A 25,424-nucleotide genomic window follows, 5' to 3' on the forward strand; every position below is an offset into this window, starting at 1 on the left:
CCTCTTGAACCTCGGACCAAATGTCGCTTCCATGTGGCCAGAGTTCGACCGAGGACTCTGCCACCACCATGTCCCCGCATTCCCCACATGGGCCTTACAAACCAGAGCCTTTACTGACTTCAAGCCAAGGACTCTAGTGCTCTCTCTGGCTTTTCAAAGGTTCACTTTGATGGGTTTGCCTCCTCGTTTGGTAGTGATGATTGGGCCTCGAGTACGTTTCGAGCGACGTGGGCCTGATGCCCACATTGTTACGCTGCTACACTAAGTCCATGACCGCGGTCCGATGGCATAAAAGGGGAGGCGGACACAAGGCACTTTGAAGCATCTTACATAGACTTTCGCAGAACTCATACCACCCTCCGCTCTTTCACCATCGTGGGTTGGATTCGTCTTTGATTATAAGTTGCCAACACGCCCGCTGCTTGCGTGAGAAGCTAGCTTTGAAGCAACAGCCATTCGGCCGTTTGCTGAACCAAGAGTGATTCATATATACCATTGCCACCGGCCCAACACCTGCCCTCCCGTTCGTCACTGCTTCCCTTTGCTGAACGACCTTGGAAGGCTGTTGTTCAAATGGCTCCTGATATCAATACCATGGCCAACTGGGCCACTGAAGGTTATGCCAACAATGGGGTGCCGCGGGAGGAGTATGAAATCCCTGGTAAGTTGGCCTTTCTCCTTGTTCTTGCATCAATCCACATCGTCTTCGACTTGCCGCAAACGGGGAGGTGAGAAATTGTCGTCCTTGCTCGGACGATGCATCAGGGGCGGTACCTCCCAGACCGACAGCACTCTCCAGGGATACTAGTCTTCTTGTCTGCACGGATCAGTCAAAGTCTGCATCATTTTTCACCGCCTTCTACAAAGGCCTAGCCATAGACAGGAAGCGGCCGTCCATCCTTTTTGGGTTATTTCCGAAGGAGCAACACGCTCTTGGGTCAAATCCACCTTTTTCAACATTGCCACCGATCTCAAATTTGTCTGGATCACCATCCATCGGCGATACGACTTAGATCTCAAGACGATTACCTGCCTGGAACTTTACCGCTTGTTTGCTTACATTGGAGACGCATTCATGAGGATCAACAATGCACCGAAGCATTCTGCCAGCCAATGCCACCTTCTGCATCGCGGACACTTCCCGCCTGAAAGTTCGGCCATCCGCAATACTCCTTCGTGCCCTTACGCCAGCCAAACATCTCGGACGCTTTACGACTTCAAAGAACATTCGGCTAACTGTGGTACTGCAGATATCGTATTGCATGGACCCTACACCAGGAAGATCCGTGTCTTGTCGATCGGTGCTGGTGTCACCGGAATTATGAATGCTTATCACATACAAAAATTTCTGCAGAACGTAGAACATGTGATTTATGAGAAGAATCCTGATATTGGAGGCACTTGGCTGGAAAACCGATACCCAGGTATGTTTAATATGTTCCATTGATGGTCGAGTGTCCCTCATGGCTGGTATTGCTAGACCGAGTGGGTGTTTCTCCGAGTGGAAGACACCGTATCGATTTGGCCCATACCACTATCGCATCAGGCTTGCGTTGCTTGTTTCAATTACTGATCTAGCAAAAACAGGCTGCGCATGTGATATTCCGAGTCATGCATACACCTATCCTTTTGCTCTCAATGTGAGTTGTGAAACCCCCTAGATCTAGTTGGCCTTTACGACTGAGTCTTACCTCTAAATTCACAGCCCGACTGGCCTCGTTTCTTTTCCTACTCACCCGATATCTGGAAATATCTCGATAAGGTCTGCGAAGTATGGGGTCTAAGAAAATACATGACCTTCAACACCGAGGTCATCGGATGCTATTGGCAACAGGAGACGGGCGAATGGCTTGTGAAACTCAAGCAGACGAATCCTGATGGAAGCACACGTCTCTTCGAAGATAGGTGCCACATGCTTCTCCATGGCACCGGCATTCTGAACAACTTCAAATGGCCCAACATTGAAGGCATGGAGAAGTTCAAGGGGAAGATCATGCATACGGCTCGATGGCCCAAGGATTACCAGGCCGAAGAATGGAAGAAGGATCGTGTCGCTGTCATCGGGTCTGGAGTAAGATTCCACTGTCTCTTCTTTCTATGGGGCATTCTGACCTCAATCATTCAAACAGGCCTCCAGTATTCAGACAGTACCAACTATGCAGCCACATGCCAAACATATCGATGTTTTCGTCCGCACAGGTACGTTTTAGACGATACTATAGTGAATGCGCTCCTCTCCCACCCTATGACTTCGTTGTCGATCCTGTAGTTGGAAATGGAGCTCTAACTCCTAGTATTTAGGTGTCTGGTTCGTGCAAATTGCGAATAACTTCGGTGCAAATCATGAATACACGGACGAGCAGAAACAGGAGTTCCGTGATCCGTACAAAATCACGGAGCATGCTAAATCCATCGAGGACCAAGTTAATGGACTATGGGGTTCCTTCTACAAGAACTCGAAAGCCCAAGAAGAGGGACAGGCCGCTTTGAAGGCTCGTATGGCCGAGATGATTAAGGATGAGAGATTACTCAAAGGCTTCACCCCGACTTTCGGCATTGGCTGTCGCAGAATTACTCCTGGTGATCCGTATATGGAGTAAGTTTCAAGCTTATCATTTTGACATTCTCTCAATCTTACAAACTCTCCAGGGCCATTCAAAAACCCAATGTCGACGTCCACTTCACGCCCGTCGAAAAGATTGTGAGTCCCCGGAAGAGCCCTGCATGGCGTTATTGCCGCAATCCTCCCTCAACCTGTCATTCGGGACGCGACAATCAGGCGCTAACCGTAAAAAGGACGAAACAGGAGTTATCGGTGGCGATGGCATCCACCGCGAAGTCGACACAATCGTTTGTGCCACCGGTTTTGACGTGTCATACCGTCCTCGCTTCCCAATCGTCGGCCAGAACGGAGTCGAGCTGGCCGATAAATGGAAGCTCTGCCCCGAGGGCTACCTTGGCCTCGCGATTCCCGAATTTCCCAACTTTTTGACTTTCATTGGACCTAACTGGCCCGTGGAGAATGGCAGCGTCATGGGCCCGCTGATGTACGTCTCGTACTATGCCCTGCAGATGATCAAGAAGCTCCAGTCCGAGTACATTTGCAGCATCACACCAAAGCAGGATGTCACGGATGCGTTCAATGAACATTGCCAGGAATGGGTCAGACATACTGTTTGGGTCGAAGAATGTCGATCATGGTTCGTAGACCTTTTCTGTTGCTCCCTACTATAGGCAGACCGAGCTGAGATGGATGCTGACTGACTTCTCATTAGGTACAAGAATAATGAGACAGGTCGTGTGAATGCTGTTTGGCCTGGCTCCTCTTTGCATTACATAGAAGCCATCAAAACACCTCGCTATGAGGACTTCGAAATCGAATATCTTGGACCAGCCAAGAAGAACATGTGGGCGTTCTTGGGTATGGGCACTGTTCAGGCCTTGGTCAACAAAGAGGATGTGTCGCCATATTTGAATCCTGAGGCCATTGATCCAGATTGGATGAAGGCTGTGGGCATGGACGCGAGCAAATTGCACGAGACGAAGATCAAGGATCTGCAAGCCAAGCATGAAGAGCAACTGGAGAAGAGCAAACAGAACGTGCAGAAGGTGGTTGTCTCGTAAGAGAAATCGGCAGAGACCGGCAGAGACCGAGAACCGCAAGGTGAAGAGTGAAGCAGCCTTGTCACGTGAGCACGTAGCTCCATTACAAGATTGGCTCTAGGAATCCCTCGATACAATATATAGCTGAAGAAGTATCCCACGATAATCATCTTTGGGATCGACGATGTGTACCTTCAAGAGATGTGTGACCTCTGGGAGGTGACTCCACTGTATGTGTCACGTGCCAGGGCGTCGGCTGTCTCAGACTCCACAGAACCTGCGGAGACAAGGGTAAACAATAAATTATTCGCTCTGGCTTCTCCCATGGGGGATGACATCCGCTGTCACCACTTTTTGTTGTGCACGTCCATAAGAGCGGTTTGTATACTGCCAATTCTGCTTCATTTTTTAGCTTTGCACGTTCTCCCATGTTCATCGCCACCAGAGCACGACCAAGCAGCGCATTTGCTCAATAGCACCAAACGTCTAGACGGTAACTTGAACGATGGAGATCCATTCGGTCCTGCCCGAAGAGCGAGCAAGAGATCCAAGAGGCGAGACACTGCCCTGGGGATATCGTTACGCAGAGTGAGTATTAATGGCGGACCTGCATCCTCCCATCTCCTGGATCTTCCTGCCGAAGAATATCATTTTAACGTGCTTCAAACAGCTCCACCAGAAATGCCAGACAACTGCCCGAAGAGAGCGGACCTTTCGGTCGCAATCGAAGCATAAGATCCACAGCGTCGCGAACGCCGCGTGCAAGAACAGGCACTACACCTGTTCGACAAAAGGAAAATACTGCAGTCGCTGAATTTGGGAGGTTGTTTGCAAAGGAACAGGCGAAAGAGGAAGAGAGGAAGACAGCGCTGCCATCTCCCCCGACCGCTTCAGGCGAAGCAGCGGCGACAGAACGACCCATCCAACCGGAAGCCGTACCCACGGAATGTTTACTTTACGGCTACGCTGGCAAGCAATCGGAATGGAAGGTCTTGTCCAAATTTGAAAAGATCGTTTCCCCCGGTATTATTTGCGAAGATTACCCACGAGAAGATCCCAATCTCTATCTATCCTCTAACTCGCCGCTCGGCCTCTCAGGGGGTTCTGTGGTGGTCCATCAGAATCTGAGCCGCGAAGCAATTAGAAAGAGCAGGATATATTGTGGCGGAAATCACTGGATCAAGGTCACATTCGACTCCTATCAGGCTGCAGAGAGAGCATGTTTCTATAGTCCAATCGACATCGATGGATACATGGTCCATTGCGAGATGTGGCACGGAAAAGGCCCTGCAGCAGATGTTCCCTTACCCAAAGGTCCTGCCATCGGATCACCCAGGTCAGACCTTCAACAGCCACAGCCGCAGCGACAGCCGGATGACGGTCGAAGAGCGCGGACGTTACCCTCGTCACAATCTTCCCGTACGCTCTCAGGCAAACAGTCGGCCATTGCAGGCTTCGAGCGGGCCCTACAGACTCTGCCTCGATCCCATACAATGCCTGACATGCAATACGGCCAGCCTTTGAGCCATGAAGATGAACAACTTTCCATCGAGTCCGCAACTGCCTCGTCAGCAACGGCCACCGCCACAGACTTGGCTCCTCCTCAGCCGTCGTCGTCTAATGGTCTTCGCTCGCGCTCCGTCCCTCAACTACCAAGCGAGACAGGCCACACCTTGGAATCAGAATACATGACGCACATTAAGAACGTGAAGAAAGTTGTTCTACGACCGATATCGGAAGCTCTTCCTCCACAACCGACTTTTGTGGAGAGAGTTCTTAGGAGTATTCCTATTGTGTCGTATTTCATGGGTAGCACGAAGCAAGGAGCGACGGGAAGACGTGATGTTATAGGAGAAGGTCCACTGCTCAAGGATGATGGAAGCTGGGATCCAGCTAATGGCTGGTACTGGAGCTTCTGGCACGGTGTAGATAGGTGGTTTGGGACGGATTTCTGTGGGTTGAAGGACGATTGAGGACAGTATTGTACGCCGATAATCAGTTTCAACGCAGACACGACTTGGGGACAACTTGTACAAAACATCAGGGAGAAGGGAGAAGGAACACGGGGGCTCCAAGATGGCCTCTGTTGTCAGCCGGCTTCTATTGGGCACGGTTTTTCGCTGGGTCGGTTCTTGCTGCATTAGTGATGTTTGCACCATGTAACAATGTTCCCTCCCACTCATATGCATTTTCGCCAGGAGATGATCCTTCCTTTCTCCCGCACCCTCCTGGTTGCGTAAAGGCGCGATTGATGATGCATGTTCACTTTTTTTTCCCTTTTCCCCCTCCCCTAACGGCCTTTTTACACGTGGTCACACCACCTCACTCGCATACACAACTTGGATTGGATTTCATCTACTACTCGACTTTGCCCTCGAAGTTCTCGCCTTCGACCAGATCAGGGATCTCGTCGTCGTCATCGTCGTCCTCGCCTTCCTTTTTCCCTTCGCCCTTTTCGCCTTCTTTCTTCTGTAAACTCTGGTATGACTCGGCCAGGCGACGTAAGGAGGCGAGGCTGTCGGGGCCGAGTTGGTTTAGGATTCCCGGGACGAGTTCGGTGAGTTCCTTGTCTTCGCCGTTGCCGTAGATGGCGAATGTGTTGGAGGGGACAGAGGCGTGGACTATGGCACAAAAGGGAAATGACGGGTCAGCTTATAAGTTCATCTTGGACGTAAACCTCAATACGCTCCTCTTGCTTTAAGGGAACTATTGCCGGAAAGAAACGTACCCTTGGGCGCGGCAAAATGTATCACATTGCCGTCTTCCTTGAACATGTTGACCTCCTCGATCGCCTGAATGGGCTGCACATTCATCTTTTTAAGCGTCGTCTGGAGTTTCTTGTCATCGGTCCCGGAAGTCTTGTGCACCTTCTTGGTTTTACGACGTGGTGTGCCTTTGCCTCTATATCAAGGAATCAGGGAGTTAGACGACAGGATCTGGGTGTTTGATACGATCTTTGGGAGTCTGGCTTCGGAGACTAGAGGGGAATATGACAGGGAAAATTCAAGGCACATACCCTGTTTCATTATCAGCGAGGGACACACAAAGGATGGTATTGTTGTAGATATTGGGACAAACGTACCGATTCGCACCTGCGCCTGCATGCGCTTGAGCTTCTCCTGATCCATGGTTGCAGGTGAATGAATGCCGCTGAGCTTCCCTCAGCTCAGATCGGTCAGGGCTAGAGGGCGCAAGCACAACAAATTCAATTGCTCGGCTGAGAGACCTTTTCGCCGAACGCTTAAAAGTTACGACCCAGGAAAGTGACCACGGCGACAAAGGGAGGGTGGAAGTGGAAGAGGCTCAGGAAATCTCAAGACAGGGCTTGGATTTCCGTCCTAGCTGTACAAGGATGGATGGAGATGGGAGACAGAAAAGTGAATTGAGCTTTGATTTGCGGGATGATTGAAGGTCGTTCGAACTTCTGGGGATTTGTGCCCTTTGTGACAGTCTTGGCGATTTTGCAGCCGCTTGGGACCAAGGGACCTCGGGGGAGTAAAAGAGGATCACGTGTGCCGCAGACAAATGCTGAGTACTTGCATATCGGGGATGTTTTCAGCGGCCTCCGGCACAACCTCGGCTGCGGAGCCTGATTCCAATGCTGTGAATGTCCACCCGCAGACTTGTTTGCTACCAGCGAGCTACTTGTCTCCCTTCTCTCTTCTTCCCTTTTGTCCTTTTTCTTCACTCTCTGTAGATACTGACTGGTCTGCGCAAAGATGGCCGGAAAACAAGCGTTGATCGTCCCCGCTCTCAAGAAACATACCGCGACCGTGATTATGGCGCATGGACTGGGGGACAGGTCAGTGCGCAGCCTAGGTTTGTGCAGCAAAGTCTTGATTTTTGGCTAATTCTGGAGAAATACAGTGGCGCAGGGTGGTGAGTACATCATGAACAGCAACTGGTGCCTCGAAGTGATCAGAATACTCATTGCAGCCAGGGTATCACTGGCAGAAACCTGGCGAAGGCGGGGAAAGTTTGAGGACGTCAAGTTCGTCTTTCCCAATGCACCGAGCATTCCCATTACCGTGGTATGGGCCAGAGGCATACTCTGCATACTCCGCAAAGGCGATGCGGGATCGGCGTTGCTAACAGCTGCAGTAGAACTTGGGCATGCGCATGCCTGGATGGTACGATATCGTAAGGCGCCGCGATGAAGTTTGCACCCCTGCCCCTTCGCTGCTCCTGTGCTCCGGAAAGCTGATTCAGGACCATGTTACACAACGACAGACCGACTTCTCCGAACTCAGGCAAGCCCACGATGAAGCGGGCATCCTGCGCTCCCGTGCAACCTTCACCAAACTCATCAACGACGAGATGGACGCCGGTCTACCCTCCCATCGCATAATCCTAGGCGGTTTTTCCCAAGGCGGAGCAATGTCTATTTTCACAGGCGCCACGACATCGCACAAACTGGGCGGGGTTTTTGGATTGAGCTGCTACTTGGTGCTCGGGGATAAGATCAAGGAATTCGCGAAAGAGGCGAACGGCGCGAACAAAGACACGCCTTTTTTCCTGGGTCACGGCGACGCGGACGAACTTGTCAAGTGCCAATGGGGACAGCAGTCGGCCGAGTTCTTGAGGAAGGAACTGGGGCATAAAGTCGAGTTCAAGACGTATCCGTGAGTACTTTCTCTATCCTGCGAGGGTCCGCGTGGGAAATCAATGTACTGACGACAGCGCAGGGGGCTGCCTCATTCAGCGGACATGAAAGAAATTGACGACTTGGAAGAGTTCATCAAGCAGTGTTTACCGCCTAATGAGGCGTTGTGACTAGATGATGTCCCCACAGGCCGAGGACTTCACCACTGGGCAACCACTGGCATCATTATCTTGCTGATATTATTGGGACGCATGCTTTTCTCCAGGTCACGGAGTCGGCATCAGAGTCAACAAGCAAAGAGTGCATAGATGAACTGTACTCTTGACAGCAGCATGGGTCTGCAAGGCATTCCTTAGTCATGAAAAATATTTAAATTCCGAAGGTCCCAGATTGACGTGCTTTTTTTTTTTTTTTTAGGTCGGCTTTCGTCCAGGTTTTATTTACGCAGCACCCTCCTTGCGCTGGCCAGTGTAGAAGGCCAAACCGTAGGTGTTGGTCTTGAAGGTGATGACACTGCCCTTGGGGAAGTAGAAAACATCACCAGCAACGGCCTAAAATTCAAAGGTCAGTCGTGATCGCTCAAGTCTCAAGATTATCCGGTGTGGATGCTCACGTGAACAGATTGGCCAGTCTCGTCGCTGATATCAAATTCGCCCTCCAAAATGATCTTCATCTCGTGGTAGGTATAAGTGTAGACGAGGGGAGTGCCTTTCTCGAGTCTGTAGATGCCACAGCTGATGGGCTTCTCTGGATCGTTGCTCTCACTGCTGGCGACGTCTCCGAGGAATGCGTTCTCATTGGCAATTAACGGAGGCTTGAATTCAGACTGGACTTTGGAAAAGTGCTTGAAAGCTGGTGTAGAACCCATCTTTTCTGGTGGTGCTTGTTTTGAGGGTTTGAATTTAGAGGTGAGTTTGCTGAGTGAGGTGCCCATTGTTAGATTCTTGAAGATTCTTGAAAAGAGCGAGACCGAAGGGCGGGTGAACCGGCTCTTGCCAGAGGACTCTTCAAACTTACCTTTATTGCTGGCTTAAAAGGCCCTTCCGCGGCGGTCGCAAAGACAGAGGCGATAAGCTATTGGGGCGTGATTGCACGAGATCGAGGGAAATGCAAACGAGTTTGGGGAAAGATGATGAAGATGCTGCAGACTGGAAGAGAGTAGTGCAGGAACCAGGATGCAGAGCTCTACAAGATATACCTCTCCAGGCTGCTCAGCTACCCACTACTCATCTTGTCCATCTTGCCGAGTCGAGCGTTGCCCTGGTCTTTGAGCTAGGACTTGCCATGCAAACAACGCGTTTGAGGGAAGATGTCATGGCCACCGAGGACCCGCGTCAGCGGGTATAGTGCCGTGCTAGGCGTCAGACACGATGGATTCGAGCCAGTCGTGGCGTCCCAACGGAAGAGAACGACCAGAATGATAGAGGAGAGGGGGAAGAAAATGCCTGAGATGGTAAAGCTGCTGAAGATGATTACAGCGTCGAATGGGAAGCTGACCACGAGCGGACAGAGATAAGAAATGGAGTGAGGGGAGCTAATCCTGGGCATGTTTGTGGGGTTTGCACCCAAAGTGCTCGCCATCATAGGACTCCTCATGAGCATCTTGTACCACAACATGGGAATATATTAGCTAAAGAGCATATGACCAAGTATTGAAGCTAGGGGCTGCCCGAAACCGACCCTGGTATTATATACTGCGTAGAAACAATGTATTCAAGGCACCGAGCAGGCCTGGGTGGGATTAAAGCCGACCTGGTCCCGTGCTACCACGTGATATCTTGGCAAGTTTGCACTCCCTTGCAAACGGTTCGCGAGCTGAATTGACCATTCGTGCTTGACCCTAACTAGTAGTACTAGCTCCTTGAGCCTCCTTTGCACTTATAACTTCGCTTCGGCCGCAGAAATAAAGAGGGGGATATAGATAGACAAACCCATATTCCCGGATGGGGCACAAGGATTCCTGACTATGGGAACGAGCCAGTGCAAAGCCGCCATCCGTCTTCCAGCGCTCTCTCTGTCAGCCATCTCCAAAGTTCATCTAACTTATCAGTTCTACATGGTAGGTACCTAGATATCTACATACTCCCCTTCGTTCGTCGATCCGATCCCTGTGGTTGGTGGGTTCAGCCTCGCGTGCTTGATCTCGCGCGAAGCTCAATCCAGCAATCATTTCCCTCTTCATCCACCCGAGGCATATCTTTGGATACATCCATCCACTACAATTACATAAACTCTTACACCTTGCCGCTTTCAGGCACTCCCTGCATAGCCTGCGGTTGAAATATGAATTATATCTCTTCGGCACACATTGACCAAGATCTTTGAGCGTGACGGCCAGATCCCACCATTACAGCGGGCTCTAGCAAAATACAGCCCTGCCAGGCTCACACTCCCTGATAAACCCGCCCCTTCAGAAGGAGGCATTGGTTTTGACTTTTCTCTAACGTCCCGCTCATCGGGGTCAGGCAGGGAGGGACAAAGCTGCATTTAAATGCAAAGAAATCCCTTCCCTCCGCTGCCATGGGAAGAAGGGCGACTCCACAATCGGCAACCCGGATCCAGCATTTCTACATTCTGCAAAACTTGCACGGCTGCGCCTCCGACTCCAACCATCCATTCTCCACCCGCACAATGCAGCCCATTGGCATCTGCTCAGGAAAACCTCCCCCTCAGGCTCTCAAACTCGAACCCAGCGGATCCGTGTGGTCATTCCACTACTGTCTCTCGCACGCAATTTCTCTTGGGCGGACCAGCTCACAAACGGTAAGTCGTTTCGTTCATTATATTGACGAATGACATTGGTCCAGTCCGTAGTCCTTTCCCTGTTTGTGTCTTTCCAGCTTGCAGATGGCCGAGTCCTGGAGATCAACGACTCTCATGCCTCATACGGCACCGCCTAAGCAGAGGGCACGACAATGGGCACTACTGTCGTATGATGCCATTCTGCCTGCCCGCCTCTTTGCGTGAGCTCCTTGCCCTTGAGTCCTGCTGAACGGGGTATGACTTTTCGTGCTCACGTCGCAGATGGACTCCTGTCACCAGTTTGATTGCTCCACCTCGGGGCTCCCCGTCCTTCTCATACCACCACCGCCGCCACTGATACATATTACTTTTTGCTACACCGGCTTCCACAGAAAAGCATTGTCGCAATGACGGCCTGAGTCCTCCTTCTCATTAATTTACCCTTTCGAACGAAATTTGCGAGTCCACGCTTACGATGACACGATCGGAGAATTTCATTCTGGCCTTTTGCTCCGTGCCTCACTAGATTCAAGTTATTATTATTATTATTATTCTCTGTGGTTTTTACTCGGGCAATTCCTCCCAGAACAGGCACAACTTCTGGTTGCGACTTCCTTTTACCATTTATAACCAAAAAACAGAAAATCGACATGAACAGCCACAGCAGCTTCAACATATTCGGCTAGGGAGAGGGAGGAAAACTGAAAAGCAAATCTCATTTTCTTTTCTCCTCCCCCGCCAACTTCTATCTCACCCGCCTCCGCTCGTCCATGTCCCTTTTATTTTATTCGCCGTCCTTCTGCATAGCATAGAATCTTATTGATTTACTTTACATTGTGCCATATTTATACCTCTATATCCTTATCCCACCTCCCGTTCAAGTCTCTTGGTAGCTTCCTCAGCAGGGGGACTCGGCCAACGCGAGAAAAGGAAACAAAAGAGGAAAAGAGGGGACACGGACAACGAGCACGCGAGAGAGAAACAGAGAGACGGAGTGGGCTAAAAAGCGAGGACCCGCGTGCCCGCATTTTTTTCTTTCCACCGACCCCCAAAAGGACCCGGAAGGAAAACCACATAAAGGGAACATTTGCCCAGGATCACGTCCACCTTCACGTACTGTACTGTACTGCACCGCATTGCACATACTGTACCTTCCCAATGCAAAAGAAGGAAGAAGGGGGCACAACTAAAAAAACAAAAAGAGGAAGAAAGTGTCTCTTCTCAGGTCGCCCAAACAGAACGCAACGCAGCGCAAAAAAGCCCAGCTCATTGCTCTAAAACCCAACTCTCTCCCCCTCAGTGACGCCATCTCCGCCACCATCAACGCCAAGCAGCGCGAAACCGCAAAACATAGTGAGAGACCGGGAGGGACAGAAAGGAGACCAAAACAAATACCCGCGTTATTTATATATATAAAGGAATTCTATTTCTTCGAGAGGGCAGAGAGTGGGCACAGAGAGAAACTGAAAATATCAGAGCCCCGCCCCGCCCCCAAAAGGGGGAAAAAAAAGCAACGCAACGCAAAACTCGCGGTGTTCTTGCGATTCTAGCGCGCATTTCGACGCACCCAACAAAAGCAGACGAACCAGCAAACGATAGAGAGAGAAAAAGGGAGGCAACGGTGTTTCGCTCAACGTCTTCGCGCCACGAGAACTCAATTCAACTCCGCTCCGGATGGAACCTGAAGCTTCGACGAGGGACGTGACAACGATACGCCTACGCGACTTTCCGCGACTCCACTGCTAGTGAGAGTGAGTGTGGGAGAGACAACGCGCCTTGAAAATCGTCTGTTGCAGGTATTTGGGTTTTGCCAACTTCAGCAGCGTCGACAACGTCAACATCGACAATCCCAAATGACGGTCCGGACGGCACATCACTTGCCTAGTCTCCTATCTACTACCATTCCAACTACTCGTACGCCCCCTGATCATAAACCTTCCTCAAAGGCATCATCACGCGCCTGGTGTCGCCGCGAACGCCATTGACCCGTACGCAGTACCCACACCAGTTCTCTGCAATCCATAACCCCCGCGTCAAACTCTTCCCCACAAAGAGAAAAAAATAAAAAGGAGATTCAACGCCACGTTTCCGAAAGACGCCTCGCTTCGTATAAGCATACCCAATACCCGCAATCGAAGCCCGACCTCGGAAGCACCAGAGCACCGAGAGACGCCCAGGCCAGGCCAGAACGTCGACCTGGCCAGGACACACACCCCTGCCATCATCGCGCCAGACTCAATCCTAAGTCCCTCACGAAAGCGAGGACAAAATAACAAAGTGCACGAGAACTCCATTTTCAGTCGCAAGCGCTTTCGTCCGTCATAACCGCAGAGCTCTCAGATTCATTGCAATCGTCCGCCCACACAGCCCAAGCTTGAGTAACCATCTCTTGGCCGGATCTGGATATTCTCACCAAACAAGGTTTTCCAAAAACGGTCACAAAATCCATAAAGCGGCCTGTACAAATAACCAAAATGACAGCTTCAACAGCTCCTCATCCTGCGAGCAAGCGCAGCAAAAGTCAGACAATTGTTCAGGGCCCCAGTCCGCATTCAACATCCAGTGCACCTCTTGAACCGATCCCCATGTCGAAATTGACACACAGTGCCGAACTCGACGAGTATACCGCTAGCATGCGGAATTACTTGGCAAGCGTCGAGCATGGTGGGCAGGGCAACCGCAACGGCGGGAGCGACGGCGACGGCAGGAGGAACAGTGTTCGGAGTGAGAGCGTGGGCGGGAGCGAGAGAGATAAATCGCCCGAATTCAGGTGGATGGATCTTGCCAGTGTAAGGAGGGAACATGGGAACGTGAACCTCAATTTTCCTGGCGTTGGAGCAGGAACCGACAATCGGATTTCCAAGAGTGTTGTGAAGTCCGCCAGCCACCATCATCACCAGGTCGGAAAAGATCCACGGCAACATCAAAGGGACCATCGACCGTCCAGCCCAGGCGGAAAGGTGTTGCTCAGCAAGAGCCATCCCACGCCGACGGAGGCAAAATCAACCGAGAAAAACTAAGACCAATATGTTAGCTGCTTGTTCGATGCATGAGAAACGGGAGAAACTGGGCCGCCACAGTCCTTGTATGGCAATAATTCTCGGGTCGAAAAATCTTCTTCTCCCACCAAACATGCCATGCGCGACAAACTTAGAAAGCGAAGAACGCAACCAGCATGAGTGACCCGACACCGGACAAGGAAATCCCAGAGCAACACACCCGAGGAAAATGGAACATACCTTCCCATTGCCAGTCCGTCATAACGCCCAACCAGTGCAATTGTCCTCGCACGGTGTACTCAGGCTCCAGTTGGTCTGGTGACGTGATGTCGCTCGTATGTCGCCGAGGGAGGATGGGAGGTGGCATTGTCACTGGCAGGGTCGACATTCCAGCCCCCCCGCCGACCGAATCCAACGTCAAGCGACGTTTGAGCGGCCGGCCTGCGACACCAATTTCTTCTGGTCCGCCAGCCGGCAGGCTCCGAGCTTGGATTTGACCGTGGCTGAAAGCCCCATTCTCTCCCATGCCTAGAGAATCGAGTGTGTGGGCCTTTCTCTTCAACGCCGATGGCATATCTAGGACCGGCGGGACGAAATTGCCCCCTGGCACTCCACGACTCGCATATTGCCTGAGCAATCTGTTCGACTTCTCGTCCTCATACGCATCTCTTCGGGTCCAGACCTCTTGGATGACGTTCCAGCACGAGTTCACGTTTCCAATCTTTAGCCGCCTGATCATCGCTGCCCAGCGTTGCATCACCCAGTTCCTATCATCCGGGTCGGTGACTTCGCAACTGGCCGCAAAGAGAGGGAATATCTGGACGATTGTCGCTCGCGACGATAGAGGGACAGACGCCAGCGTCACCAGGACTTTCTTCGCCAGAGAAGCCGCTGGGTCGCTGGGGATTTCTGGCACTGCTTGGTGCAGATAGAGCAACGTGGCGTATCGGTAGGCTTCCGCTGTTTGAATTGAGTGCTGGACTTCTGAATTCGGATCCTCCGGGCGTTCAAAGACGACGGCGCTGGGCACTTGCCACTGCTGTAGTTGCTCTTTCAACTCCATGGCGGTGGAGATGATGGTTAGTGAATTGGACTCGGTCTTACGCACTCGTTGAATGAGATGAGCGACGCGGCCCATGAGGGGAAATAAAGTCGTGGCACAGCCCATAAGCGGGTCGACTTCGACCTGATCTCCGAAGGGAGCGTTGACAGTGGTGAGGATCTCCTCGAAATTGAGTTCGTGTGCTTCTTCCAGTGATGTCAATCGAGCAATCACGTCCATGTAGACGAAGGTGTTGCAGAGGAACTTCAGTCTGTTGGCATCTTGGGTCGTCATCTGCCCCAGCTGCATATCCCGTCGGTGCCTCATGACGGCGTTGTTGACCATGACTTTTGCGCCACGGAGATGCTGGACACCGGTGCTCACATGTCGATCCCACCCTTCACTAAACGCAAGTGCCAATGAAGTTGCCAGAGCCGAGTCGAGTCGCATGTTCTCAATCTCAAAAGCAAGGCGTTTGATGGCCTTGGTCATGTGCGCCATTCCAGGAACGTGCAGGTTCGGAATCTCATGGGCACCATGGAATGCAGTCATGGAGGAAATAGCATGGTACAGAGCAGGAGATTCTCGAGCCAAAGGCCAGATCAATGTGCGCCAAGGGTTCTCAGTGGGACCGTCCTTCACGGATAAGATGCCGCACGTTTGCTTGTCGAAACGAAGCATAAGCATCTCTGGCGACGAGGCGTCAAGGGAAGGCTGCGCCAGAATCGTCATGTCGCTGGATTTGGAAGATGCAGTCGAAGTCTCGCTAGGGGTGGGAGAAGACGGCCGGAAGGCTTGGAAAGCTGTATTGGAAAAGCCGGGGTCGAGCATCGACGAAGGTGTGGGAAGTTGCATGGCGGACATCGCGGCGGACGTGGCGATGGCATCCGACCTGATAATTTCTTCGTCAAAGTCATCTTCCATGGGCATGTTGACATCAAGGGACATTGGCGGATGGAGCTCGCAGGGATCGGACAGCTGAATCATTTCAGGTCCAGTGGGGACGAGAATGTCCAGATGTTGGGGGGAGCCGGAAGAGAACGACCTAGCACTATTGCTGTCGTTGACCGAGGAGCTTGTCGTTGCTGTGGTGAGGCTGTAAGGGTCAACCGAGTCACCAAATGTCAGACCGGGAGATATGCCTTCCGCCTCGAATGTAGGCATGAAGATCGAGTCTGGTGTGAGGTTGAGAGGCGGCGACTGGTCCGCGTCCAACTGCATCTCGGTTTTCAGCTTTGGACTAGACATCGACCCCTGACGGTGAGCATGGCCATCGACATTATCCTGAAAGGCATGGGCAGCTGTCTCGAACGCAGAATGAAGGCCTGGGGACCATGTCTGAGGAGGTTGGAGGCCTTTGACGTCGGCATGTTTGGGATCCAGTCTCCCCCCACAGGCGATATCCAGGGGTTGGGCGGCATTGTGATCTGAAGAGAGGGAGTTGGATCGAAATGCTTTCCTCTTCGCCGCGGGCCGGGAGGCAAAGGTGGTCTCCTCAAATGTCCTCCACTTATAGTCCTTCTTGTAGCCCTCGCATACCACGCTTCGCTTCTGACACTGCACACAAGAGGGTTTTGTCTCGTCGCATTTTAACCGTTTCTTCTTGCATGTCATACAACCTGGCAAGGGAGAAGTAAAAGTTAGTCCATGACGGTGGAACGCTCGCCGGCAATCGAATGGCACCCGCACCCTCCGTGGCACAACCACGCAGCGAATGTAATGGGAATTCCAAGACGTACCATTTCGACTCTTGCTCTGCTTCGGCTTCGTCACCGCCCCATCTTGAACGGTTTTGTTGAGGGATTTGGGGGGAGGATTTGGTTTGGGCTTCGTGATGGCCGCTTTCTTTGGCTGGACCACGGGCGCGGGAGGGATGACAGGAGAATTTCTTAGGAAAACAGAGGGAGAAGGGATCTGGACCTCCATGCGACGCAGGCAAGCACCAGCGACATGGACCCAAACGACGTGCCCTTGACAGGAAGGACTGTGTGGAAGCGGTCGGGGGTGCAGTGCTTCAAGGTATGGAGGGGTTCGGTGGGTACGTGGGTATATCGACCGAAGGGCTAATCGATACTTGGGTCAATAGAAGGGCTTGGGTGATGAGGGCGTAACCGGTAGCAAATCGCCAGCTCGGAACCACTAGATAGATTAAGACAGATCCGGAGGAAGGAGAACTAAACGAGTTGTCCAGAATGGAAGGGAAAAAAAAAGTGTGAAGGAGGGGGAGGGATTAGGGCAATGGGAGAATTGAAGACGGTGGGTTTGGGATGGGTATCGGTGCGTGTGCGTTTACAACGGCGCGCCCACCAGTGCCAGAGAGCAGATTGAGCAGCGTGTCCGGGTCAGAGGGCAATGACGAACGTGCAGCGGCAGAGGCACCGAAGGCATTTGGGCCAGAGATCTAAGGAGAAGGTGGATGTCTGGAGCATCAAGGACGCCGACGTGGAAAATGGGGCAGAAATCGAGAAAGGGAAGAAAAGGCGGAAAAGTTGAGCAGTTGGCCGTTGAGCGGTCATGTCCAGACTGGCCAACCTGTGCTGGCTGCCGCGACTGGCTGCTGCAAGCGGCTATGACCAGGAAGAGACAAGAGAGACATGGACTCGCTCTCAATTCCGTTATCTCTTCTATCTGCTCCATTATCGAAGGGAGAGATACGCGAACCCCCGGACAGTGGACACGACCCCATCGGTCATCGACTCTAGTATCTACCCAGTACCGAGTACCCGTCCTGCTATCTGTCCTGAAGCCATCCTCACGTGAGATAAGGATGGAAAGGGTGGAAAGGATGGATTATGGATTGATACTCAGTCTGCATCGCAACGGACCATGATCCGCACTTCCGCCCACCATGCCACCACTCAGCAGCATGTTGGTGATATGAGGGAGGTATATCATTCAGCGTCCCTCTCCGCCTGTCGCTGCTTCTAACCACCGCACACAAATCCCCACCCTGAGGAGTACAGGGTCCGTAGGTCCTCCAAGGGACTCGTACCCCTGGGGCTACTGGGCCTGGACTTTGGGGTAAGTTGGTAAAGCGCTGCAACTGACGGGGATGAGAATGAGGGGCGGTTGCAACGGTCAGCCTCCCGAGCCTGACCCAGTCACCACCGTCACTAACCGGAGCCAGCATGAGGCGGGGGCTTCAGAAGAACATGAAGGTCATCTCCGCCCATCATCAGCCCGCTCTTTGATCTACCAAGCCCCAGTCCCAGCCCTAGCCTGGCCCAGCCCACTCACCATCATCCAAGTCAAGTTTCCCCTCCGTTTGAGACAGTGGCGTCCAAACCCCGGCTCGGCCGCTCCCCAACCAACGACTCGGTCGGTGGCAGCAGAGAAAACGGGCAGCCACTAACCACCACCGAGCTCACGGACTAACCTCCAATGTCCCTCTCCACGACATCCTCTTTGACTCGACGTGTGACCAACGTCACAATCCAGACTGCCGGAATGCAAGGAGTCTTCGGTTTTCCTCTTGGATATATCCAGCCTCGTGTCGCAGCTAGGCGCAAGGCAGACAGACCAGCCCTGTCTGACTTCTCAAACCCCGCGCGGAGGAGGAAGCGGAACCGAGTCAAGGTGTCCACGACGCCAGACGCACGCAAGCGGGAGACGAGCAGGGCAGGATAGGGTCATAGGTAGCTGAGGAGTTGAGGAGCTGAGCTGAAATGTGGGTGTGGAGTATCGGGGCGTGCCGTGTCTGGTTCCTGGTAGGTGCTACGCCGTTGTTGTCGTTGTTGCACAAAAAAGGGAACGAACAGAACACGGGAAAGCCCAGGATAAAGATCACGGATGTAGTCATGGAAATTCCAAATCGGCAGGGATCCTTGTCACACAGCGCCTTCTTCTTGTCGGGGCTTGGCCTGCCCAGGGGCGAAAAAATTTTCAAGCAACCATGTCGAGAGAGAAGAGAACCCGGGAGATCTGAGACGAAGACGATGCAAGAGAGAGAGAGAGAGAGAGAGAGAGAGAGAGAGAGAGAGAGAGAGAGAGAGAGAGAAGAGATGTCGTGGCTGATTGGAACGGGCACGATCCGTCCGCCATCATCAGCGGAGAAATCACAAGTCTTCGCTCTCTAGATATGCCATTTCAGCCTCATCACGCCCCGTCGATGCAAACCTCTTCACCCGCGTGGTATCAGAGACAGCACGCACCTGCTCGAAATGTATCAATAATGCACCCATGTTTGAGGCCGATATAAAGAACTCACTCCATCGGGCTACACGTTACGGACACCAGGGCAAAGTCGACTGGACGGATGGATGGATGCCTTGGCGGCCCGTGACATCGGGGACATGCACGGGGTCATGGTCACATTCGTCACATTCGTTCTGTTCTTTGGAAAAGGACCGAAATTTTGGAGCCCCCCTGCGGAACTTGTTGCTACGCTGTGTCTGTACAAGCTCCTCCGAGACAAAAGCTTCATACGTGTAGTCCTTGGTGATTCGCTCGCTGCCTAAAGCTATCTATACCCGCTAAGCAATATACTTATCCCAGAAAACAACATCAGAAACTCCCTTTTTGGTGTCATCCCAAACCGGGGCCCCGCCCCTGACTCAGTTCTTGTGCTTGAAATTCTGCGCCAGGCCAGGCCACTGCTTCTCAAACGCCTCGACCGTGTCCAAAACGCTTTGATCATATGTGATGAACTTCTGCACCCCGAGCGCCTTGTACGCCTTGGTCGACACACTGCTCGCCTCACCCTGCGGGAACCAGTAGTCCTTGGTGTACCCCTGCCCGGGCTCGCCGACGATGATGTCCCGTTCCGGGAACTGCTCGCGGAGGAGGTCCGCGGCAGCCTGGGGCGGAGCCTTGCCGTTGGACATGAGATATCGCTCGCCGTTGCTCTGTTCCGGATGTTCCATGGCCCAGATGTGCATGCGCGCCACGTCCCGCACGTCAATGTACCCTGCGCTGCCAATCTGGGGGGGCATGACCTTGTTGCCGCTGTAGATGTTCCAGATGGGGAGGAGAGTGGTGTTGAGTTTGTCGGGCGTGGCGGGCCACGAGACGGGCGGGCCCGTGACGACGGCGGGATTGACGGCCGCGACGGCGAACGACGGCTGGTTTGCCTCAACCCACTTCCAGACCGCTCGCTCCGCTGCTGCCTTGGACGCCCCGTATGCTACGGGAGCCGTGAACTCTCGGCGGGCAACGGACTCGCCCGTCTCGTTCCAGTCGGCCTCGCTATAGGCGTGGTCGGGGGCTTGTCGCCAGCGGTCCATAATCGCAGCAATGGAAGACGTGACCACGAATGCTCTCAACTGGGGTCCGGCGGCGGTCTTTGCAGATTCGAGGATTGAGAGATTCCCGCCAATAGCTGGGCCGAAGAATTCATCCACCGTCCTCAGTGTGAAGTCGACGGGAGAAGCGGTGTGCAGAATGGCATGGACGCCCTTCACTGCTTCATCGAATACGCCAGAACCAACAATATCCTTAACCTCGACATGCTCATATTGAGACTCGTAGCCCTTGAATGCGCCCGCTAGAAGATGGTCCTTGGTCAACGTTGACCGAGAGGTGCCTCTCACTTTATATCCCTTCTGGAGCAACTGCAGGCCGATATGGGTGGCAATGTACCCATTGATCCCGGTGATGAGGACGACCTTGTCCGCGTTGTTGGAGGGCATGGGAGATATGGATCTGGAACGACTTCGACTTCGACTCAGAGATCGGAGGTAGATGTGACTTAGCCTTTTGGAGGTCTCCAGGTTGCAATGTGCAAATTGTTGGCGGCTACGGCGGCCGAAGGGAGAGGGTCTTATAGACTGATGTTTATATGCGCCAGTGGAACCTGGCAGAAGGCTGTCGGTGAGATGCCGAGCCTAATTAGGTTCTCGGGATCACTTATTCGCTTCACGAGAGTCTCGCTTGAACCTTCTCACCAAAATAAAGCAGGTCAAAATGGCTGAAGAGACCAATGGAGGGTATCGGAGAGTTCGAGAGTGGAGCTGGATCGTCGTTTACAGTCTCTGCTTTGATTTCTAAAGACTCTTTCTGGATTCAGGTGCAAGTATACGTAGAACTTGTAGTTTTGGCGGCCGTAGACTACGAGAATATTTGTTTAGTCGTGCGTCTGGGAGAAGGAAAAAAAGGGACTGATTCCATAAGCTGAGAATGCCGCATATGTGGCGTTGCTGAGTTGGTAATTACATATTACAGAGCACTACAGGGCTGCATGTCGCTAATCAAGTTAGAAGAGACTCAGGCCGAGCCTTGTTCGCGGAAGCAGCCACTGTTTAACACCCGACAACTGCTGATCTCGGTTGGACAAACTCTGCTGAGTATCTCGAACGGTATTCTGTTCCGCGGACAGTATTAAACTGCTCAACGGGCCTAGGGGGTCGGGAGAACACCTTGGGTGCGCTATAGTCATCTAACCGTACCGTATTAGCATTCCTGTATCTCGGCGGTAACTTTGCAGGACTAGGTGTATCGAGGGCGAGTCAGCGGACACTGAGGCTCGACAAGAGCCCAGTCAGCACGCTGGGCTCGTATCATCCTTTGCGGCCCAACGCGATCGAAAACAAGCCTGGTAAGATTCGCAATTTACATCAGAAAGCGCCCCTTTCCCACACAGGACGTCGAAATTATTGATTGATCACAACTCCCGCACCAAACCATGCGCCGCAAAGCATGCCGCTCTCAACATGAAATCAATAGCCAGCAGTCTTCAACTCTTTCTCTGTCCACTCCCACAGCTTCTGTCCTGCGTCTGCGTCTTTTGACCACTTGTTCGGCCGGTGCTTCCCGACAGGAGTGTAATAGCCTCCATTGACAAGCTCTTCTTTCGGTGCCCCCGCGGCCGCCCAGAGCTGATTCAGGGCTCCGGCTTCGACTGTCTGGAACATCAGTGGACCAAATATCATTGCGCCGTATTTCATGATAGGATTGGTCTTGGTGTTGGGAATGTATAGATCGGTTTTGATGATGCCCGGGTGCAGCGACACGCTGGTCAGCGCAGGGTAACGCCGGGCCAGCTCGGCAGCAAACATGATGTTGGCCGCTTTGGAAGCTGCATATCGAGTCCAAGGGCCCGTGGCCGTAAGTTTCTCTGTTGATAAAATAGAATCGAGGCTCGGCGCCATGTTCCAAGCCTCGGAGGAGACAGAGATAACGCGCACGTCCGCGTGGCGCTCCTTCGCCGTCTTTTCCATGGTTGGAAGGAGGAGTTTGGTCAACAAAAAATGGCCCACGTGGTTGGTGCCCATTTGAACATCTTGCCCGGCAGCGGTCTTGGCTGCTGGGACAGCCATGATACCGGCGTTCAGAACGAGAATGTCCAGTCGGTCGCTGTGACTGACGACTTGGTCGGCGGCCTGTTTGATAGAGGGCAATGAGGTGAGGTCAAGGGGGAGGTACTCGATATCGACATCTCGTGAGGTCTGCGCCTTGATTGATTCGACAGCGTCACGTCCTTTGGATTCGGTCCTTGATGCAAGGAAGATCTTCTGAGGGCTGTGCTTGGCGAGCTGCAGGACTGTTTCCTTGCCAATACCATTGTTACCGCCAGTCACGAGGATGACTTTGCCCGCAAGGCTTTGGATGCTTGTCGCAGGGACGAATGGTGAGCTGGTGCCAAATGGCCACATGCTAGCGAATCCGGGATGTAAGACTTCAATTGCAAGCAAGGGATGAAGGGCGTATGGCCGGAGGAGACCTGTGGCGAGCGTGAGAAGTTCTCGAAGGTGTGACAAATTTGGGCGTGCTAGCTCAATGTCTTCTTCGTCTTTAGACGTGTTCGATGGTGAGGGAGAATGGTTCTGTGCTGCAGCATTGCTTCTCGCATGCTTTTGTAGCTCTTCAGTCTCGGTGTTGTTGGAAGCCCCTGATGTCGGTGGCGACATTAGCGCGACAAAGTTACGCCGACTGCCTCGATAATGTTGACATTTTGGAAGCAGCTCCTTTGGATCTAGACGGCGGCAGTTACGTATAGCATGACTGGATGGGGAATGTTGACTGTGTGCGTTGTGGTTCGTCGTGAGCAGCCCAGAGCTTGGAGAAAAGTCGCATACGGGCGTAAAGGTGCGACGGTCAGCCAATCATGAGGCACAGAGTCCGAAATTTCGGAGCAACACATCCAGCTTCCGCCTCTCCAGGCTCTGCTAGCTAGTAGGAATCAACAGGAATATAGTAATCCTCACCAATGCCTACTATTGAGATTCTTTCATGAAGGAGCAAATGCAGCGTCGGCTGTCGAACAAGTTCCGGGCCCTACGAGTACAAAGGCAGGCGCCCGAGTGCCCTGTTCCAGCAGCCTAGGGCGTGTGGTTCCAGCCCTGTGCCTATGCTTTGCAGGACCCAAAGACTATGATTAGTATGCGATAGGAAACCACCCATGCCTGTTGTCCCGGGATACCGCGACAACCAGACCATCAGTTGAAAAGAAATCGTTGGTGAAGATTTTGGATTGAGGGCAAAAGACGAGCATACATCCTGCTGCACAATTACAACCTCACGGTGAGGCAGGTGAGGCAGGTGAGGCAGCATCCTCGGCGACATCTCTCCCGCGAACCCTCTGTTGCCGCCATTGGGGGCAAGATGAGGTTGACGAGTTCTACTACAACAGCCATGTCAGTGAGCAGCAAGCCGAAACATTCTCTGCCCAATGCAAAAGGCTTTACAGGCCCTCAAAAGTCCCTAGGCGCCCCCCGGCATAGTGCAAACCTCCCACGGCCATAACCACCCAGAAAGAGGATCGGTCGAGGACGATAAGAATGTGCTCTATGCTGTCCTCGAGTGTGGTAGCCACCATACATTGACGCGGCTCAGCGAATGGATCGACCACAGCCAGCTCAAGATACGAAGAAAGAGACATTTGGAGATTGCCACGGCGTCCGGCCGGTCAAGAGGCACCAGAGGGGATGAGCAAGTTTAAGTATGTATTGGGTACTCGGTACAGCAGACGAAACAGCGGTGGATGCCGAACAAAGCGAGAAAGGAACCAAAAAAAGGGCAAGGTCAACGATGGTGGAGCTTGTCAGATCATGGACCATCAGTTGCATTGGCGAATCACAACGGACGCCCACGTCGAAAACTTGCTCACTTGGCGAACACATTGAATGTTCTTCTATCTACCGCAGGTCCAACCCTCTCGACATACTCTACTATCCTCTCTATCCCAAACCTCCCTTTAGCATCTACATCACTTTCCCATCGCCCTTTGCGACAGCGTCTCTGCCAAAGCGAAATTAGGTCGACGCTCCATCCGGCTTTGCACCGACGAGTTCTCCAGTGACTATAACACTGATATCACTCGGTCCTGTGCCCTCGGCTTTGGAAAGAGTGGTTCGACCCGACCTCTCTTCACCATGGACATGGGCTCATCATCCGACTCGATGTCGTCAATGTCCTCTATGTCCATGCCCATGGTATTCACCACCTCCCACCACACCCCTCTTTATGGAAATGGATGGACGCCCGCCACCGGGGGCGGCTATGCCGGCACCTGCATATTCCTCGTCTTCCTAGCCATCGGCCTCCGGCTGGTCTTCGCGGTCAAGGCTGTGTGCGAACAGAGATGGGCAATCGCCGCACGAAGACGACGATTCGTGCTGGTCCAAGGGAGGACCACCGAGGCTGGGCGGATCGATCAGGATCCCGATGCAAAGACCGGTGCTCTCATCACGGTCAACGGCGTCGAGGAGAACGTCAAGGTCGTCCAGGCCAGAGACGCCTTCGCTCCCTTCCGGCTGTCGATCGACGTCCCTCGAGCCATATTGACCACCATCATTGCGGCCATTGCATACCTGCTGTAAGTCACAAACTGATGAGCAACTCTATCGAGGGTGCTTCCATGCTCACGATCGATTAGGATGTTGGCTGTTATGACGATGAATGTGGGCTACTTCCTCTCCGTGCTTCTGGGGGTATTCCTGGGCGAGTTGGCCGTGGGCAGATATGCTCGGAACGACGAAAACTTTCACTGAGACTTGCTTCTGCTTCTCCTTGTCTTTCTCCTCAATTTTTGGGTTTTGGCGAGTACAGGAGCCGGAGCCAAGAGCAGTATCTAGAATCGAAGAGCATGGTCCCAAGCGAGTTTGTTGTAGGTATGACGCATTTATACAGAGCAATTTTTCCAGGTCCCTTCAAAATGAAATGCCGTGATGACATGTAGTTGTGGGCTTTCGTCCTGAAGCCTTGACATGTACCTTTCCCCCTGGGCACCTTTCTCATGTCCATCTCGACGTCCTGGACTGACCCGTAACCTCTTCCGGCATTCATCCCTCATCGGCCAAGCCCTGGCTTGGGACGGTGTCACTCGGTGAGCAGACCATTCGAGAGAGTGGCCCGGGCACATTCACGGCAAGTTGGTATTGTCGTTTGGTAGTGAAGGCGCAGATATCACCTGTTGGTAGGATCTCTCCATTTTGGAGCGATGTCTGCTCAACGGTCTAGATCCAGGGAGTACATTGTAGAATGTCAAGCTCTCCCAGCA

At 52.7% G+C, this 25,424-nt stretch overlaps 10 protein-coding genes across 10 annotated transcripts; 5 read left to right on the forward strand and 5 right to left on the reverse strand.

Moving 5' to 3' along the window:
* Positions 1 to 594: 594 nt before the first annotated feature.
* On the forward strand, positions 595 to 3,624 carry Z519_02125 (uncharacterized protein; the record flags this gene model as incomplete). Its single annotated transcript, XM_016759882.1, has 9 exons — positions 595 to 661; positions 831 to 1,424; positions 1,588 to 1,640; positions 1,706 to 2,071; positions 2,130 to 2,199; positions 2,302 to 2,596; positions 2,650 to 2,701; positions 2,797 to 3,200; positions 3,276 to 3,624. 9 exons carry the CDS (start codon positions 595 to 597, stop codon positions 3,622 to 3,624), a joined length of 2,250 nt encoding a protein of 749 aa, XP_016623403.1.
* A 484-nt stretch (positions 3,625 to 4,108) lies between these two features.
* Positions 4,109 to 5,576, forward strand: Z519_02126 (uncharacterized protein; the record flags this gene model as incomplete). The annotated part of the gene is made up of 2 exons (XM_016759883.1): positions 4,109 to 4,191; positions 4,274 to 5,576. The coding sequence occupies 2 exons, from the start codon at positions 4,109 to 4,111 to the stop codon at positions 5,574 to 5,576; spliced, it is 1,386 nt and encodes a 461-aa protein (XP_016623404.1).
* A 385-nt stretch (positions 5,577 to 5,961) lies between these two features.
* On the reverse strand, positions 5,962 to 6,731 carry Z519_02127 (nascent polypeptide-associated complex subunit beta; the record flags this gene model as incomplete). The annotated part of the gene is made up of 3 exons (XM_016759884.1): positions 5,962 to 6,224; positions 6,332 to 6,496; positions 6,686 to 6,731. 3 exons carry the CDS (start codon positions 6,729 to 6,731, stop codon positions 5,962 to 5,964), a joined length of 474 nt encoding a protein of 157 aa, XP_016623405.1.
* A 591-nt stretch (positions 6,732 to 7,322) lies between these two features.
* On the forward strand, positions 7,323 to 8,376 carry Z519_02128 (uncharacterized protein; the record flags this gene model as incomplete). The annotated part of the gene is made up of 5 exons (XM_016759885.1): positions 7,323 to 7,405; positions 7,526 to 7,634; positions 7,708 to 7,743; positions 7,834 to 8,225; positions 8,289 to 8,376. The coding sequence occupies 5 exons, from the start codon at positions 7,323 to 7,325 to the stop codon at positions 8,374 to 8,376; spliced, it is 708 nt and encodes a 235-aa protein (XP_016623406.1).
* Positions 8,377 to 8,646: 270 nt separating this feature from the next.
* Positions 8,647 to 9,140, reverse strand: Z519_02129 (uncharacterized protein; the record flags this gene model as incomplete). Its single annotated transcript, XM_016759886.1, has 2 exons — positions 8,647 to 8,757; positions 8,820 to 9,140. The coding sequence occupies 2 exons, from the start codon at positions 9,138 to 9,140 to the stop codon at positions 8,647 to 8,649; spliced, it is 432 nt and encodes a 143-aa protein (XP_016623407.1).
* A 4,282-nt stretch (positions 9,141 to 13,422) lies between these two features.
* Z519_02130 (uncharacterized protein) lies at positions 13,423 to 13,968 on the forward strand (the record flags this gene model as incomplete). Its single annotated transcript, XM_016759887.1, has 1 exon — positions 13,423 to 13,968. One exon carries the CDS (start codon positions 13,423 to 13,425, stop codon positions 13,966 to 13,968), a length of 546 nt encoding a protein of 181 aa, XP_016623408.1.
* Positions 13,969 to 14,098: 130 nt separating this feature from the next.
* Positions 14,099 to 16,915, reverse strand: Z519_02131 (uncharacterized protein; the record flags this gene model as incomplete). The annotated part of the gene is made up of 2 exons (XM_016759888.1): positions 14,099 to 16,608; positions 16,729 to 16,915. 2 exons carry the CDS (start codon positions 16,913 to 16,915, stop codon positions 14,099 to 14,101), a joined length of 2,697 nt encoding a protein of 898 aa, XP_016623409.1.
* A 2,627-nt stretch (positions 16,916 to 19,542) lies between these two features.
* On the reverse strand, positions 19,543 to 20,616 carry Z519_02132 (uncharacterized protein; the record flags this gene model as incomplete). Its single annotated transcript, XM_016759889.1, has 1 exon — positions 19,543 to 20,616. One exon carries the CDS (start codon positions 20,614 to 20,616, stop codon positions 19,543 to 19,545), a length of 1,074 nt encoding a protein of 357 aa, XP_016623410.1.
* Positions 20,617 to 21,642: 1,026 nt separating this feature from the next.
* Z519_02133 (uncharacterized protein) lies at positions 21,643 to 22,833 on the reverse strand (the record flags this gene model as incomplete). The annotated part of the gene is made up of 1 exon (XM_016759890.1): positions 21,643 to 22,833. The coding sequence occupies one exon, from the start codon at positions 22,831 to 22,833 to the stop codon at positions 21,643 to 21,645; it is 1,191 nt and encodes a 396-aa protein (XP_016623411.1).
* A 1,464-nt stretch (positions 22,834 to 24,297) lies between these two features.
* Z519_02134 (uncharacterized protein) lies at positions 24,298 to 24,915 on the forward strand (the record flags this gene model as incomplete). Its single annotated transcript, XM_016759891.1, has 2 exons — positions 24,298 to 24,740; positions 24,801 to 24,915. The coding sequence occupies 2 exons, from the start codon at positions 24,298 to 24,300 to the stop codon at positions 24,913 to 24,915; spliced, it is 558 nt and encodes a 185-aa protein (XP_016623412.1).
* Positions 24,916 to 25,424: the final 509 nt, after the last annotated feature.

This window comes from Cladophialophora bantiana, assembly GCF_000835475.1.
Source record: "Cladophialophora bantiana CBS 173.52 unplaced genomic scaffold supercont1.3, whole genome shotgun sequence".
Classification (NCBI taxonomy): Eukaryota; Fungi; Ascomycota; class Eurotiomycetes; order Chaetothyriales; family Herpotrichiellaceae; genus Cladophialophora; species Cladophialophora bantiana.